This window comes from Plasmodium gonderi (genome assembly GCF_002157705.1).
Source record: "Plasmodium gonderi DNA, contig: Chr02, whole genome shotgun sequence".
NCBI classification, from domain to species: Eukaryota; Apicomplexa; class Aconoidasida; order Haemosporida; family Plasmodiidae; genus Plasmodium; species Plasmodium gonderi.
In genome coordinates, this window is record NW_021628926.1 from 813,227 (window position 1) to 827,416 (window position 14,190).

The 14,190-nt window shown below is 27.1% G+C and overlaps 2 protein-coding genes across 2 annotated transcripts; one reads left to right on the plus strand and one right to left on the minus strand.

Moving 5' to 3' along the window:
* Positions 1 to 1,126: 1,126 nt before the first annotated feature.
* Positions 1,127 to 2,062, plus strand: PGO_021580 (hypothetical protein, conserved; the record flags this gene model as incomplete). The annotated part of the gene is made up of 3 exons (XM_028685976.1): positions 1,127 to 1,306; positions 1,484 to 1,624; positions 1,907 to 2,062. The coding sequence occupies 3 exons, from the start codon at positions 1,127 to 1,129 to the stop codon at positions 2,060 to 2,062; spliced, it is 477 nt and encodes a 158-aa protein (XP_028541777.1).
* Positions 2,063 to 3,778: 1,716 nt separating this feature from the next.
* PGO_021590 (hypothetical protein, conserved) lies at positions 3,779 to 12,904 on the minus strand (the record flags this gene model as incomplete). The annotated part of the gene is made up of 1 exon (XM_028685977.1): positions 3,779 to 12,904. The coding sequence occupies one exon, from the start codon at positions 12,902 to 12,904 to the stop codon at positions 3,779 to 3,781; it is 9,126 nt and encodes a 3,041-aa protein (XP_028541778.1).
* Between the last annotated feature and the right edge of the window lie 1,286 nt (positions 12,905 to 14,190).

Below are 14,190 nucleotides of genomic sequence, written 5' to 3' on the forward strand. Positions count from 1 at the left end.
AAAATGCTTATATGCATATCGTGCACATATACTATGTGTAAATATAGATTTATAAGCACATATATACACATCTATATATGTATATGAATACACATGCTTGATATTCCCATAATGATAAAAGGCACATAAAATCATTTAAATATGTAGTATAATTTTTTTCTTTTTTTTTATTTATCTCAGATTCCATCTCTTTCAAAAACGGTATAAAAATGCTTTACACAGCATGTGTAAGGAATAATTAAAAAAGATTAAGTAAATGCAAATTCTTACATTTATACAAGTATTTATTCCTTTGAGTGAAAGAGAATTAGAAATAAAAACATTTGCATAAGGCTTTAAATTGGTGTGCACCTATGTTACATGCATTTTTACACATTCGTGTATCGGCATACCTGTTGTTATATTTGTCCGAGTGTTATGCAAACAAAAACAAGTTCTTACATTACGTTAAGCTGTGTAAGAAACTTAATTTGTGTAATTAAAAAAAAAAATTCCATGAAATTAGTGTACATGTGCATGTATAATTTTTTTTTTTTTTTTTTTTTTTGTACACTCTTAAATATTTAAAAACTCATGAAAAAAAAAAATATATGAATAGAAAATTTACGACATTTGTAATTCTTTTGGTGACACTTCAAATTCTGGTAGCTCTTTGGTTGCTTTATTTTCTTATTCCTAAACTTAATCATATATTTTTCTACTCCATCAGCTATATAAATAGGGATACAGATATTCCTATTTTAATTTTACTTCTTACCCGTTTTACCATTTATGTAAATATTTTTTTTTATATGATTAGTTCGATTTATCCATAAAATGTATGTATCTTGCTATTTAATTTAATATATTGTTTCCTGTTACACCACAATTTGAACATTCTATTTAACACATTAACAATTACATTTGTTTATCTATTGTTAATGCAAATTTTATATAAATATTTGAAAAAAAAAAAAAAGAAAGAGAGAATCGAATTTTACATGTTTACACACTTGCACATAATTATAAGAACATTTGAAGACACAATTTTATAAATTACATTATAGTTGCTACTTCAAAAGCAAAATTAACAAAATAAAATAGCAAGCACGTCGTAAGAAACATATTTTCCTTCATTTTATACATAATGGCAGATGAGAAAGGAGCATATTTAACCTTTGACAATGCATCCAATGGATCGTTATTTATTGTATGGAGAAAGGAGAAGGTAGAAAATGCTCTTATGTATATAAAACCAACAAAAACGGTAGCCGAGTTTAAATTTACAAGCAATAGCGGGAAGTCAGAACTGATCAGGAATTTACAAGTTATAATATAAATATGGAAAAAATAAAAAAAATAACAAAAAATAGGATTTTTTTTCAATTCAATTTTTCCAAGCTTTTTTTTTTTTTTTTTTTTTTTTTCTTGTGTCTTATTGGAAATTTCTGTATCTTATTCATTCTAAATGATCATTTTTTTTTTTTTTTTTTTTTCTATTAAGTCGGATAAAAAGCTCTTTTATTCAGGCCTTTGTCAGTTTATCAAAGAAGCCAAAGATATAAAGGGAGTTATTACTTTATTGCCACATTTTAATAATACTTTCCCCATTAAAGTGAATTTTTATTTTTTAAAAGGAAATAATGTAAGACTTGAGAATTGAAATAAGAGAGTTACATTATTATTTTAGGAATACATCATTTTCCAGTTGAATCAATTTTATATACATATATATGTCTATATGTATGCATACATATAAATTCATATATACGCATGTTTTTTTTTTTTTTTTTTTTTTTTCCTCTTCCTGTTTGTGATGATATGTATTTTCATAATTCATCATGCTTTTCTGTTTTGTATTCAGATAGGTATTATATAATTATATTTTATTTTCCCTTTATTTTTTACTCTATGATAACATGAATAGGTTGTTCCTCTTAGCGTTGGTGTACCTTTTGAATTAGATGGAGTTGATGCTGTTAGTGTTTTACCACAAGGTTCAAGTTCACTGCAAGTCAAAACAATGAAGAAAGACATGTTCGTAAGTAGAGGAAATTCAGAGGGCGGTAGTGTTTCCTTCTAAGAAATAATTGCATTTTTTTTTTTTTTTTTCCCTCCTTTTTTTTTTGGCAAATGATTTTTACACTTATATTTAAGAAAAGCTTTTAATTAACCTTACAAGGGAATTTTTGCATATGTAACTCTTTTTTTTTTTTTTTTTTAAATATTTAATATACATTTGTGTAAAATTTGTCAAAATAACTGGCTTAAAAAAAAAAAAAATTTAACGCATATAGGAGCTATTTATTTTGTATGAATATTGAATTTCTCGATATTATTATTCGATATTAATTATGTATATATAGAGGGTAGACAAACAAATATAATGTATAAGTTTAATAAACATTGCGGATTGATAACTGAGGGGAAAAAAATGGAAAACATAATTTTACGGGGTGTTACAAGTGTGATAAAATAACATATTTTTTGCTCTTTTTTTTGGGGTCTACATTTTTGATTAGTTGTGATATGATTATTCAGAATTCAAGGACTAACGTGGTTATAATAAAAATGAATATACTTTTTTCGTTTTAGTTTTTAACTCATTTATATTTTATCACAAAGCGAAGATACATAGTCACGTAGTTATTCCAAATTGGTCAATGTTAAGAATAGAATAAGGGGTCATGATTTTTTAACATCTTATTTTCATATATACAAAATGGTAGAAAAGAGTTTCGTCTAAAATTGTTATCACGTGATAAGAAAGCAAGAACAAAAGTGTTAACAACAGCTTTTAAGGGAATTACAATTACGACATTTTCTTTTTTCTTTTTTTTTAATATTTAGACTTTTAAAACGTAGATATAATTTGGATGCTAAAAACTCAAATGTTGAAATAAAAATGCTTGTAGAATAGTTTTGTGTGTAGTTATATTTGTTAAATATAAAATCTATAATTCTAGTTAAAAAAGCATGTTAAAATATAATAAAATATATAAATTTAAGAAAAAAGTGTCAAATATTATGTATCGGATATAAAATCGCACATGTTTTATTAACATTAAAAAGTTATGTGTATTGAAAAGATTTAACTTTAATCATACATCCCTTCTTTAAAACGTGGGAATGTATGCACGTACAAGTGTATTATTGATTATTCGTTTACACAAAGTAAAGATATATATGAAAAATGAGACGATAACCTAAGACATGTTATGGCATCACTCACAACATATTTAGGAAAAAAGGTATACAGTACATGTATGTGTAAAATAAAACAAAGCCATATAAAAAAAATAAAAGACAAATTAGATGTAAGTATAAACATTGCATGCTGCATTATAAATAATTTATTATATTCTTAATACTCCTCCTATGTAGCACTTTGAACTGTTTCGGTATTTTTCAATTTAGATAAGTTTTTCCTTTTGCTCTTAAACTATATTCGTTTTCAATTATATATAAACTAAAAAGCATGAAAAGAAAGAAAAAAAAAAAAAAAAAAAAAAAAAACCGGTCAGAAAAGTGACTAAACATAAAAACATGTAGACAGTGGGGGATAAGAAAAAACACGTATGCTTTCATATATGTGCGAAATGGAAAAAAGATATAGGAATGAGATATTCGAAGTATTTATTTCTTAAATAGGGATTCAAAATGTAAAAAAACTATGATTTTAACATTGCAAAAAAAAAAAAAAAAAAAATGTTGAAAAAATATTTTTCTTATCTTTTTGAACATGCAAAATGTCCGTATTTTAAAATAAAATTGTTTTGATATGGGAAATTATTCTATTTTATTTTTCTCTTAAAAAGTATTTCGTGCTCGACTGTGTATCTTGTTCTTTGGTGGAATTTCCAACACTGCTGCATTCGTCAATACTTAATTTAGCATTGTCACTTTTTACTCCATTGATAAGGGGGAATTGGGGATGATAAGTTTCATCATCTTTAATTTCATTTTGTAACATATTTCTGTTATTAATTTTTTTATTTCCTCGTTCTAAGAAATAGGAAACAAATTCTCCTTTTCCTCTATAAATAATGCAAGTCAGTTTAGTGTACCCTTTTTTTCTAGCCAATTTATGTACACATATTTTGGGTATTTTTACTATTCCCTTTGATGTCTTGTATTTGACTAACCCATCACAGTCATTTCTCAAATTTCGAGGGGAACCTGTGATATTACTGTTGATTATTTCGATGTTTTTTAAAGTTTTTGTTGTCTCAACGTCTCTATGGCTTCCATTTGTAGTTCCTACTTCTATCTCTTTTTTAAAATTCTCTGGATCATGGCATTCATATTCATTTGCTAATTCGTTATTCACTATGCTGTATTGATTGCGTTTCGCTCTTTGTATGTGATCCTTATTCGCCACTTGTGTTTTACTATTTTTCATTATTTTCTGTTTTCTGGACGTGGAATGGTCGTTCATAGTATCAGCATTTGTATCACCAGCGGAATCATCGTTGAAATCATCATTGAAGTTATCATTTGGATTTCCTTTTCTATTTTGAACTACTTTGCGTGCACAATTTTGAGATAAGAAGTCGGTATAATCACATTCATTAATAATTTTATTGTATAATTCACATAATGAATAAACTCTTTTTACATTTGGTGTTATAAATTTTTCTTTTCTTAGAGTTAAGTATCCTTTTACTACTTTCTGTTCAGAATTTAATTTGTTAAAACAATTTAAATTATTAACTTCCCCCTTTTCATCATTTCCCATGGGATTCTTTTTATCGCTAATAATATTGATGTTTTTCTTCTCTGTTTTACTGTTACTATCTCTTATGTCCAAATTATTTGAAAAATTCATACTGATTTGATCACTTTCATTTTTATTCTTAACATCTTGATCCTTCTCATCTTCATTTTCACTCTTTATTGTGTTGCTGTTCCTTTTCCCACCTGTATTACTTAACATGGTGCTAATTTCATATTCTGTCTCATTACTATATCTCCTTGAGGAATTATCCGAAGTTGTACAGCTCAAATAATTCATTTTCTTCTTATTATAAACCATGTCCTCATGTTCATTACTGCATGTATCATTTATGTATTCATTCGGTTCGAGTCGATTTTTGTCTGATTCATTCTTAAAGGATTCAATAAAAGAAGCATTTTCATATTGATTATCTGTTTTTGATATATGTCTTTTATTTTGCGTCTTAAATGTACCATGAAGTAGTTCATTTGATGAATATGTTTTCATTAAACTTTCATAATTTTCTTGATTTTCTGAAATATTAGTTTGGTTGTTACTTTTCATTATTTTGCATTCAAAACTACATGCTCTGCGCATTGATTCGTTTTCATTATTACCTTCATTTCTATAAGTGTAATGGGAATTTTTATAATCCACAGAATCTCTCAATTTGCTATTTACACAAGTATCATCTTTGGAATTATTCTGTTCATAATTTTTCATATATACATCATTTGTATCATTTTTTTGGATGATCATTTCGTTTTCTTTATTTCTTCCAATGTATGTTTTTCCCCTGGAATATTTCTTCTCTAGATGATTCATTTCGTGTTTTGCCTCCTCTTGTTTTGTATGTTTTTCCAGGACTTGGTTCATCTTTTTCAGATGTACATTTCCAACAACTTCGACTAGATCCTCTACTTTTTTCCTTCTTCCTCTCCCTTTTTTGGCTAGCACACTGTTAATTTGCACCGATGGACCTATACATGGAGTAGTCTTATTCATCGTAGTAATGACATGTTCAGGAGGATTTAAAACCTCCGATTTCATTAAGGATATTGTTACATCATATGCAGTTTTACTATCATTTTCACTGTATAAAATTTTACCTTCACTATTTAATTCTTTCCTAACTTGTTGTAAAAATACAACTGATTTTCTTTGAGCAGTCATGACACCATATATATCAGCACTGAACACCTTGACCTGAATTTTTCCCATAAAATTGTAGCATACAATATATTTTCTTCCTTTCATAAATAAATTGCTTATATTTTTGTTTGTTGATGAAAATTTTTTGTTTTTTAAATATGTCATGTTATGTTGTTCTTTACGATTACCTTTGTGGATTCCTCTTGTGATTCCTTTACTTGTTTCTTTTCTCAAATTTTTAATTGTCCTTTTATGAATCCGTTTATTGGTGCCTTTATGAGCCTTCTTCTTGTTAGTTCCTCTATGAGCTCCTTTATTTTTCCCTCTTCCAGTTGAACTACTTTTGATTTTATTCTTTTCTATGTTATTCTTTTTGCAGCTAGCTAGATTTCGTAATACTTTCTCTCCATTTTCGCCTCTTTTCATCTTCCTATCTTCGTTCCCTTGCTCATAAACAATTTCACTTTTTTTACAATACATAGTGGAATTTTTTCTTACTAACGTGTTGACCTTTCCTCTCCTTCCTTTAGTTTTATTATTTTTTCTATTTTTGGATACCTTTCTTTTTCTAATGTCTTTTCCTTTTTCATTACAAAATTCTATGACATGTTCATTCATATAATCATTGTGATTATGTGATTTTTTCTGTTTCTTATATTTTTTATTGTTACCAGAGTCATTATTACTACAGTTGCTACCGCTAGTGTTATATCTGTCATTCCTATCATCATTTAAGTTATCGTTCCAATTATTGTTATAAAAATGAGGGTTCCTGAGGTTTTTTCCTTTTTCTATATTTGTATTTCTTTTTATTCTTTCATTCCGCTTTTGCATTTGACTTAATCTGTTCGAGTCAATTTCTCCATTATTCTCTTCTTTCTTAAATAAATTATTGTGATAGTTTTTTTCACGGTACATACGTTCGTAATAATGGCTGTCCTTCCGATTTGCCAATGATGTATCGTCGTGTTTCTCCTGCTCTGTCTGTTCTAATCTATGTTTACGACTATTGGAAAGGAAAAAGAAGTCATACATTTTGGTATCATCTGAGGTATAATAACCTTTCATAAAAATATCCTCATCTTTGTAGAAACTCATTTTACTCATGAAGTAATTCATATTCCCATTTTTGCATTTCCTGTACATACCGATATCACAATAGAAGTCCACAATTTGAAAGTAATTCGTTATAGATTCCTTCGGGTGCTGATAAACACTTTTTAATTTCCTCTTGTACCTTGACTTTACATAATTACGCATACTAACATGATCACTCATTGTTGTGAAAATATGAAAATTTTCATCGCATAATGCCGATTTGACATTTTCTAAATATTTTAAATATAAAAAATAAAAGGTTTTATTTAAAAAAAAATCATATTGGTAAATTCTATCTAATTTTACTTGTTCCATGTGTAAAAAATTGAATTTGCATTCAAAATCTTGATAAAATTTATCTGTTCTGTTAAACAAATTAGTATTATTATGCATATTGTGACTGGTGTCTATTCCGTTTCTTGTACTTTGATCTTTCATATTTTCTACGTTATACTTTACATTGTTAACGCAGAAATGGGATAAAGAACTGTCTTCATACGTACTTGCATCGCTATTTGAATATATATTTATATGCTCTCTTGTAACATCTTTCTTTTTATTTTTTAACTTTCTTTTATTTCTCTTACTTGTTGGTATTCGAATACTTTTAAAATTTGAATTAACCGTATTAACATATCTTCGTATTTCTTCTTCTTTTTTTTCTCCTCCTAAATTTTTATAAAAATCAATGGATAAGGATAAAGCTACATCAAATCCGAATCTTTGTGTTGAAAATTTCCTCATGCTATATCCTTTCACTTTATTAATCCAAGAAACGATTACATTTCTTTTTTTTTTATCATATGTAATATCAATGTTTGAATTTTCTTCTTTATCCATATATGCTTTTCTTCCTCTTGCCATATTAACTAATTTACTTTTAGAATCTTTTTCATATGAAAACACACTATTATTTTCTAAATGATCTGGATTAATTCCTAATGATCTTAAAAAATCTAGTGCAATTTTTTTGGCTGTTGCGTGTCCAAATCTTTGGGCTGAGAAATATTTGCATTTAATTTCATTGCTATAATTATCTTTGTAATATATAACTAAATTTCTAATATTCGAATCGTAAAATATAAATGGAAAATTTTCGTTTTTCAATAAATCTCCTTTTACACATTGAATAGAGTCATAATTTCTATAATAATCCGTGTACCCTAATCTATTACTCTTCATATTAGTGGATTTTATACCTGAATTATATTCAGGTATTGTAATCCTTTGTCTATATTGCTTTATTTTCCCTTTCTCATAATTTAAATTATCACAGGTAAGATCATTATCATGAAATTCATCGTTCCTTATGTCGAGAGAGTCCTCCTCATCTATATGATCATATGCAAACAAATCAAAACTTTTGACACTTTTGTCATCACTACTATTGCTCCTACTTCTACTTTCTATTCTGTCAGTATTCCCATTTTTAGAACTACTAAAATTTTTTTTTTCATTCGTAATCATAAAACTTTTTTTTTTCGGTTTCTTTCCTTTCTCCATTAAGTCTTCATCTTGATAATCTATATCAATACCATTTAATGATTTCATTTTTCGTCTTTTCCTTATAGTTGGTTCTATTTCTTCTGATCTCTCTTGTTTTACCAATTGTTTTCTACCCACTGAGCCATATTCATACAACATGCTTCTTCTTTTCCAGTCATAAATAGAATCACTACTGTGATCTGAATAGTTGTACTTAATATCATTATTAGATTTGCTTCTCGTGATATAGTTATTTCTTAATGTTTTGCTATTATTCATAAATTCAGAGAAAATTGTCGTCTTCTTCCTAGTGCTGAATTTGTTAAGTATTTCCTCATTATTTCTCCTGTTCTTTCCATGATAATTGTTTTTTCTGTTTTCTGCATTGTAATCATCCCAATTTGGTGTAGCATCAGTTGTCTCTACATCACTAGAAATCACTTGTTCAATGTTATCATTTTCTGTTTCTCCTGCTGCTGCTGCTTCAGTTGCTGTTGCTTTTCCATAAATGCCCTTTTTCTTGTCACTGCTTATGAAAGTTCTAGGTGCACCATTTACATCTAATAAACCACGTTTATATAATGCATACTCACGATGAAATGACATGTAATTCATTTGATCATTCTTATCGATAGCATTGTTTATTATTAAATAAGATGGTTTTTTTTCAGATTGATTGTTATTTTCACTATAAGTAAAATTTCCATCTTCAGTGTATTCATAACTATTTCTTTTTTCAGTATAATATTTTGTGGAAACTGTATTGGCCTTTTTAATGACATGGTTTCTGTTGAAAGTCATTTTTTCATTTTCATGAATATTTCCATAATATGCATCATCTTCTATTGTATCATCCTCTATAACTATATCATTATTTGCATATTCGTTATATTCAGCAGAATTTTTGTAACTATATTTGTTCCTTTTACATAACTTTGTTTTGTTCATCTCTTTTTCTATATTACTACTATCTGATTTCATCATTCTGTGATAGTGATTCATTAAATGATTATTTTCTCTACAGCTGCTGCTGTTGTAGTGATTTTCATTTTGTAGAATAGTCATACTTTTTGTTGATAAATTCCTATTTTGTAACAATTTTTCTTTCGTTTTTATTCCATTTGACATGGATGAATGAATATCATCCATGTCCTTTAATTCATTTTTTAAATAAAGGTAAGAATTAATAAGAGAATTATCAAAAGTGTGGTTGTTAGTCTTGTTTTTTTGTATGTACTGAAATTCCTTTGATTTTTCTGTTCTTCTAAATTTATTGCAAATGTTGCTACCTGATAGGTTATCCTTATCATCATGTTTTTCGTTCACATATTGGTCTCTTAATTTTGGATGCTCATTAAAGGGATCTTCATGAATATTAATATTTTCTTTTTTCTTAGTAGATATAAAATTATTGTCTATATTATATTCTACATGATTTTGCAATATTTTTTTCGAATAGTTGTTTTCTTTTATTTTATTTTTACGAATATAGTCATTGCTATATGCAAAAGAATTGCTTCGAATGATTTTAAAATTTTTGCCAGTGTGGAAGGATACACAATTAATGGAATCCTCTGTGTCTTCTTGTTCGGATCTGACCCTGTTCATTTTTAAATTGTTCACTTTGTCGTAATTTGTAGGACATTTATCCTTCCCCAAAAGAGATTTCTCATTACCATGCTCTCTCAAGTTGGCGTTCACATCCTTGATATCATCTATATAACAATTTTTGTAGTTTATATATCCAAAACAATCAGGAATATTTACGTCCCGATGCAAAGAATTATATCTTAATCTCAAATTAGAAGCATGTTTCAAAAGTGATGCATGATTACTGACCATTTTCTGTGTGTGTATATAATTATTCGCATAATCTGCATTAGTTTTTTTTTTCAAAAAATTATCTTCACAATTCAGAAGATGCGCGTTTTTCAAATCATTGCCACTCTTGTTTATGCCACTGAAAATGTTACTATCTATTTTGCTCCTTAACAAGTCATTATTATTATTATTGTTATTACTCTTATTGTTATTATTGCTATGGTTATTGTTGCTATTATTGTTATTATCTGTTGACATTTCCCTATTCTTATAACTACTTACAAACATATTGCTTTTCTTTTTTACTTCACATACTATTTCGTTCAACGAGTTTATTATTTCACAATCTTCTTTATCCCAATTATGAGATTCCCTTATTTTTTTTGGAAATTTATTAATGGGTAACATTATATCATCATTAACATTATCATCATTTCGTACATATCTGCCTTTTTCTGTATATTTATTATTTGGACTATTTTCTTTTTCATTTTTCTGTGAACAAAATTTGTTTTGTAGATCTCTTGAAAAAATCGTGTGTTTATTCAGCATTTTTTTGTGCGAACTTTCTACTTCTTCGTACGGAGGACCCATACTATAGAACGTGGTTTTCTTGATCGGCTGCTCGTGACAATCTACATCATTCGTTTTCTGAAAATTTTTGAAATTATCAACGCGTGTGCCATTTTCTGCATTGAAATAGTTATCGTAATCATCGTTGTTGTTCTTTTCATCATAACACCTGTCTTTTCTTCCATCGTCGTCACCATCACCATTCTTATCACCGTCGCTATCATCGACATCTTCATTGCCACTTCTGATATTAGCACTTCTAACATTATTATTGTTGTTGCAGGTATTATTGTAGCAATTGTCATTGTATCTATTGTTATGACTACTACTATAAGCTTCTGAGGCATCTGAATCATTTCGGGTATGGTAGCTGTTGCTACGGTTCTGGTTGTTACTACTACTTGTACAAATATATTTTTCTCTTCTCTCAAAACTCTTAGTCGAAATATAATTTCTCAGGTTCGTGTGAGATACATCTTCATCATTTAAATTTTTTAGATTATCATTTATTAGATGACTTTTACAGGTTTGTATATTCTTATAATTGTTATTTTTTTTTTCGTTACTATCAAAATTGTTTATATTTTCTACCATTCTGTTATTATTAATTTGATCATAATGATTATTGTTCTTGAGAACTGTTTTATGCATTTGTGGCTCATGGTTCACGTGTTTACTATGTATATCATTACTTTCTTTTTCGTTCATGTCCATAAATTGTAAAATATCATTTGTTAATTCATTTAACTTCTTTTTAATATATTCTGGGCAATAATAGTTCCTGTTTAACTTTTTTTCATTTATCAAATTGTCAGGATATTCATTCTGAAAGCACATTTTATTTACATTATGTACATTTTGTTTTTTCTTCACATATGTTTTTTCATTTATCATATTGTAATCATCCATTAAAATGCTATTCTGTATCGATGATAAATTATTTTCATTGGTGGTTGTTACACTTCTGATTATGTTATTTTCTTGTTTTCTGTTAGTTGTATATACATTGTCACTGGAGCGTAAGTTGTATCTATTGTTAGGAATCTTCTCATTCATTTTTTTGTCACTGTGGAAATTATTTTCTACAACATTATAAACCTTTTTTTTATTATAATAGTAGTTATCACCTTTGATATGATCATATAGTTGTGCATTTAAATTTGTACGTATAATATTATTATTTATGGATTCATTAAAATTGTGTTCGCCATTACAGCTTCTTCTGTAATAAACGTTGTTTATATTATGACTGTACGTTTCCCGTTCATCCTTTGTTATAAAGTTACTTTGAACTATTCTGCTACAGCCATATGCTGTGTTAGCAGATTTATTAGTAGTATTATGTTCATTGAACCACCCAGTTTTATCTAAAGGATTGTAAACATTTTCCTCTTCATAATTATTTGCTTTATTGCTATTAACATCAATGTCCTTTTCTTCTTTATAGAGATTTACATTTATCTTATTCTTGGTAAAATCTGAGTGATTATGTAATTTGATATAATTCTGATTATGCATTGTTAAGCTATTTCGATCCATAATATTATCATCTGAATGGATTTTTTTTTTATTTCTGTTTTCAGCGAGTTCATACTCTTCTGTACATTCATAGCTATACACTTCTACATTATCATCATTTTCTTCAGATTTGTTCAACTGATACTTTTTATTTTTGTAGCCTTTCTTATTGCTGTCTGATCCCTCAGAAGCACTGTTTGTGTATTTTTTACTGCTCTTTTCATTTTTATCATCTTCATCATTTTTACCTAATTTATCAGTGCTTTTCTCTTTACTTATATATTTGATCATATCCTTACGTTTACTATTTTCTTCAACTGATTCCTGATTTTTTCTTAGATCATCCCCCTTCTGTAACTTTGCTTTTCTTGCGTTTGTGATTGTATTTTTGTTGCATTCGTCCTTATTTTCCCATGAAAGGGTGGACGTGTTTGCAACTGATGTTTCCTTCTTACATATTATTTTGTTTCTAGGACTCTTTAAAACATTTAAATTTTCTTCTTTCCTTTTATCCAAATATCTATGTCTTAAATTGTAAGACTCCTTGATGCCTCTTCCCATTTTTTTTTTTTTTTTTTTTTTTTTTTTGTTGCAGATTGGATTATTTTTAATCTTTGATCTAATTTTCAATTTCTAACGCATATATGTTTAAATAACAAAAATGATGTATTTCTTCTTAGGAAAACGGAGTGTAATTCAGAGTAATTGGTTGCAAAAAATATATATAGACAAGTACTTATGCGTTCACTATTTTAAACTTATGAATAATAAAATTCATAATTTTATTCAAGTGTTCTATATATATATGATTAAATAGGGAAATTATTTCATGTATACTTGGAAAAATAAAAGAGTACTTTTAGAGTAAAAAAAAAAAAGGAAAAGAAAAGAAAAGAAAAAAAAAAAAATTTATTAAAAAAAGAAATATAAACACATATGTACTGGAGGTCTTTCAAATGTTAATACTTAAAATTTGCTGTTGCTCCTTGCATATGCATTCTGATAAGTTTTGACAGTTCATAAATATGTATATCCATGTATACTTATATGAACATATAAAACAATTCGCACAATGTGTGTATGTGCTTGTAAGTACGTCTAATTATTTTGCATCATTAAAGGAATAATTTGGTAAAAATAATTTCCTATAAAAAATTCACAAAACTGAAAAACAAAAATTAAATCTCTTATACTTGTGAATACGTGCATATATATGTACGTATATATATATATTATGTACATTTATAAATTACAATTCCTTTTCAGAGTCATCCCTTTCATATTAAAATATTTTCCTTATTTAAAATTCAGATGATACTATTGTACTATATTTTATATTTTCATTTTATGGGTAAAAAAAAAAAAGGGAAAATTACATTAAAAAGTTAAAACTGGTGTAAAAGTGATAAAGCCATTTGAGCATTTTTTTTTCTTTAATTCATGTATTTTTTCCTCCCATTTTTCTTGACAGATTTGTTTTACAATTTTTTAAAATGTTTTAAAAAAGAGGTTATCTCATTCAGAATGAAAAAATGTAAAATAAAATAAATTAAGTGAAGTAAAATTAAAAAGGAAAAAATTAAAAGTAGGAAAAGAAAAGGATCAACTGGAAAATCGAAAGTTGAAATTTTTAAAATAAAATATGAAAAATTCAAGTTGAAAACTTAAAATGGAAATTTTTTTTTTTTTTAACTTATTTTCATCATCTTACATTCCCGCTTTGCACACACGTCCTGGAAGTAATTTTTTTTACTTTTTTTATATTCTTTTTAACTCAAAAAAAAAGAAAAAAAAAAAGATCACGTTTCCATAATACGCAATATTATCATGCACAAATATTATGAGTG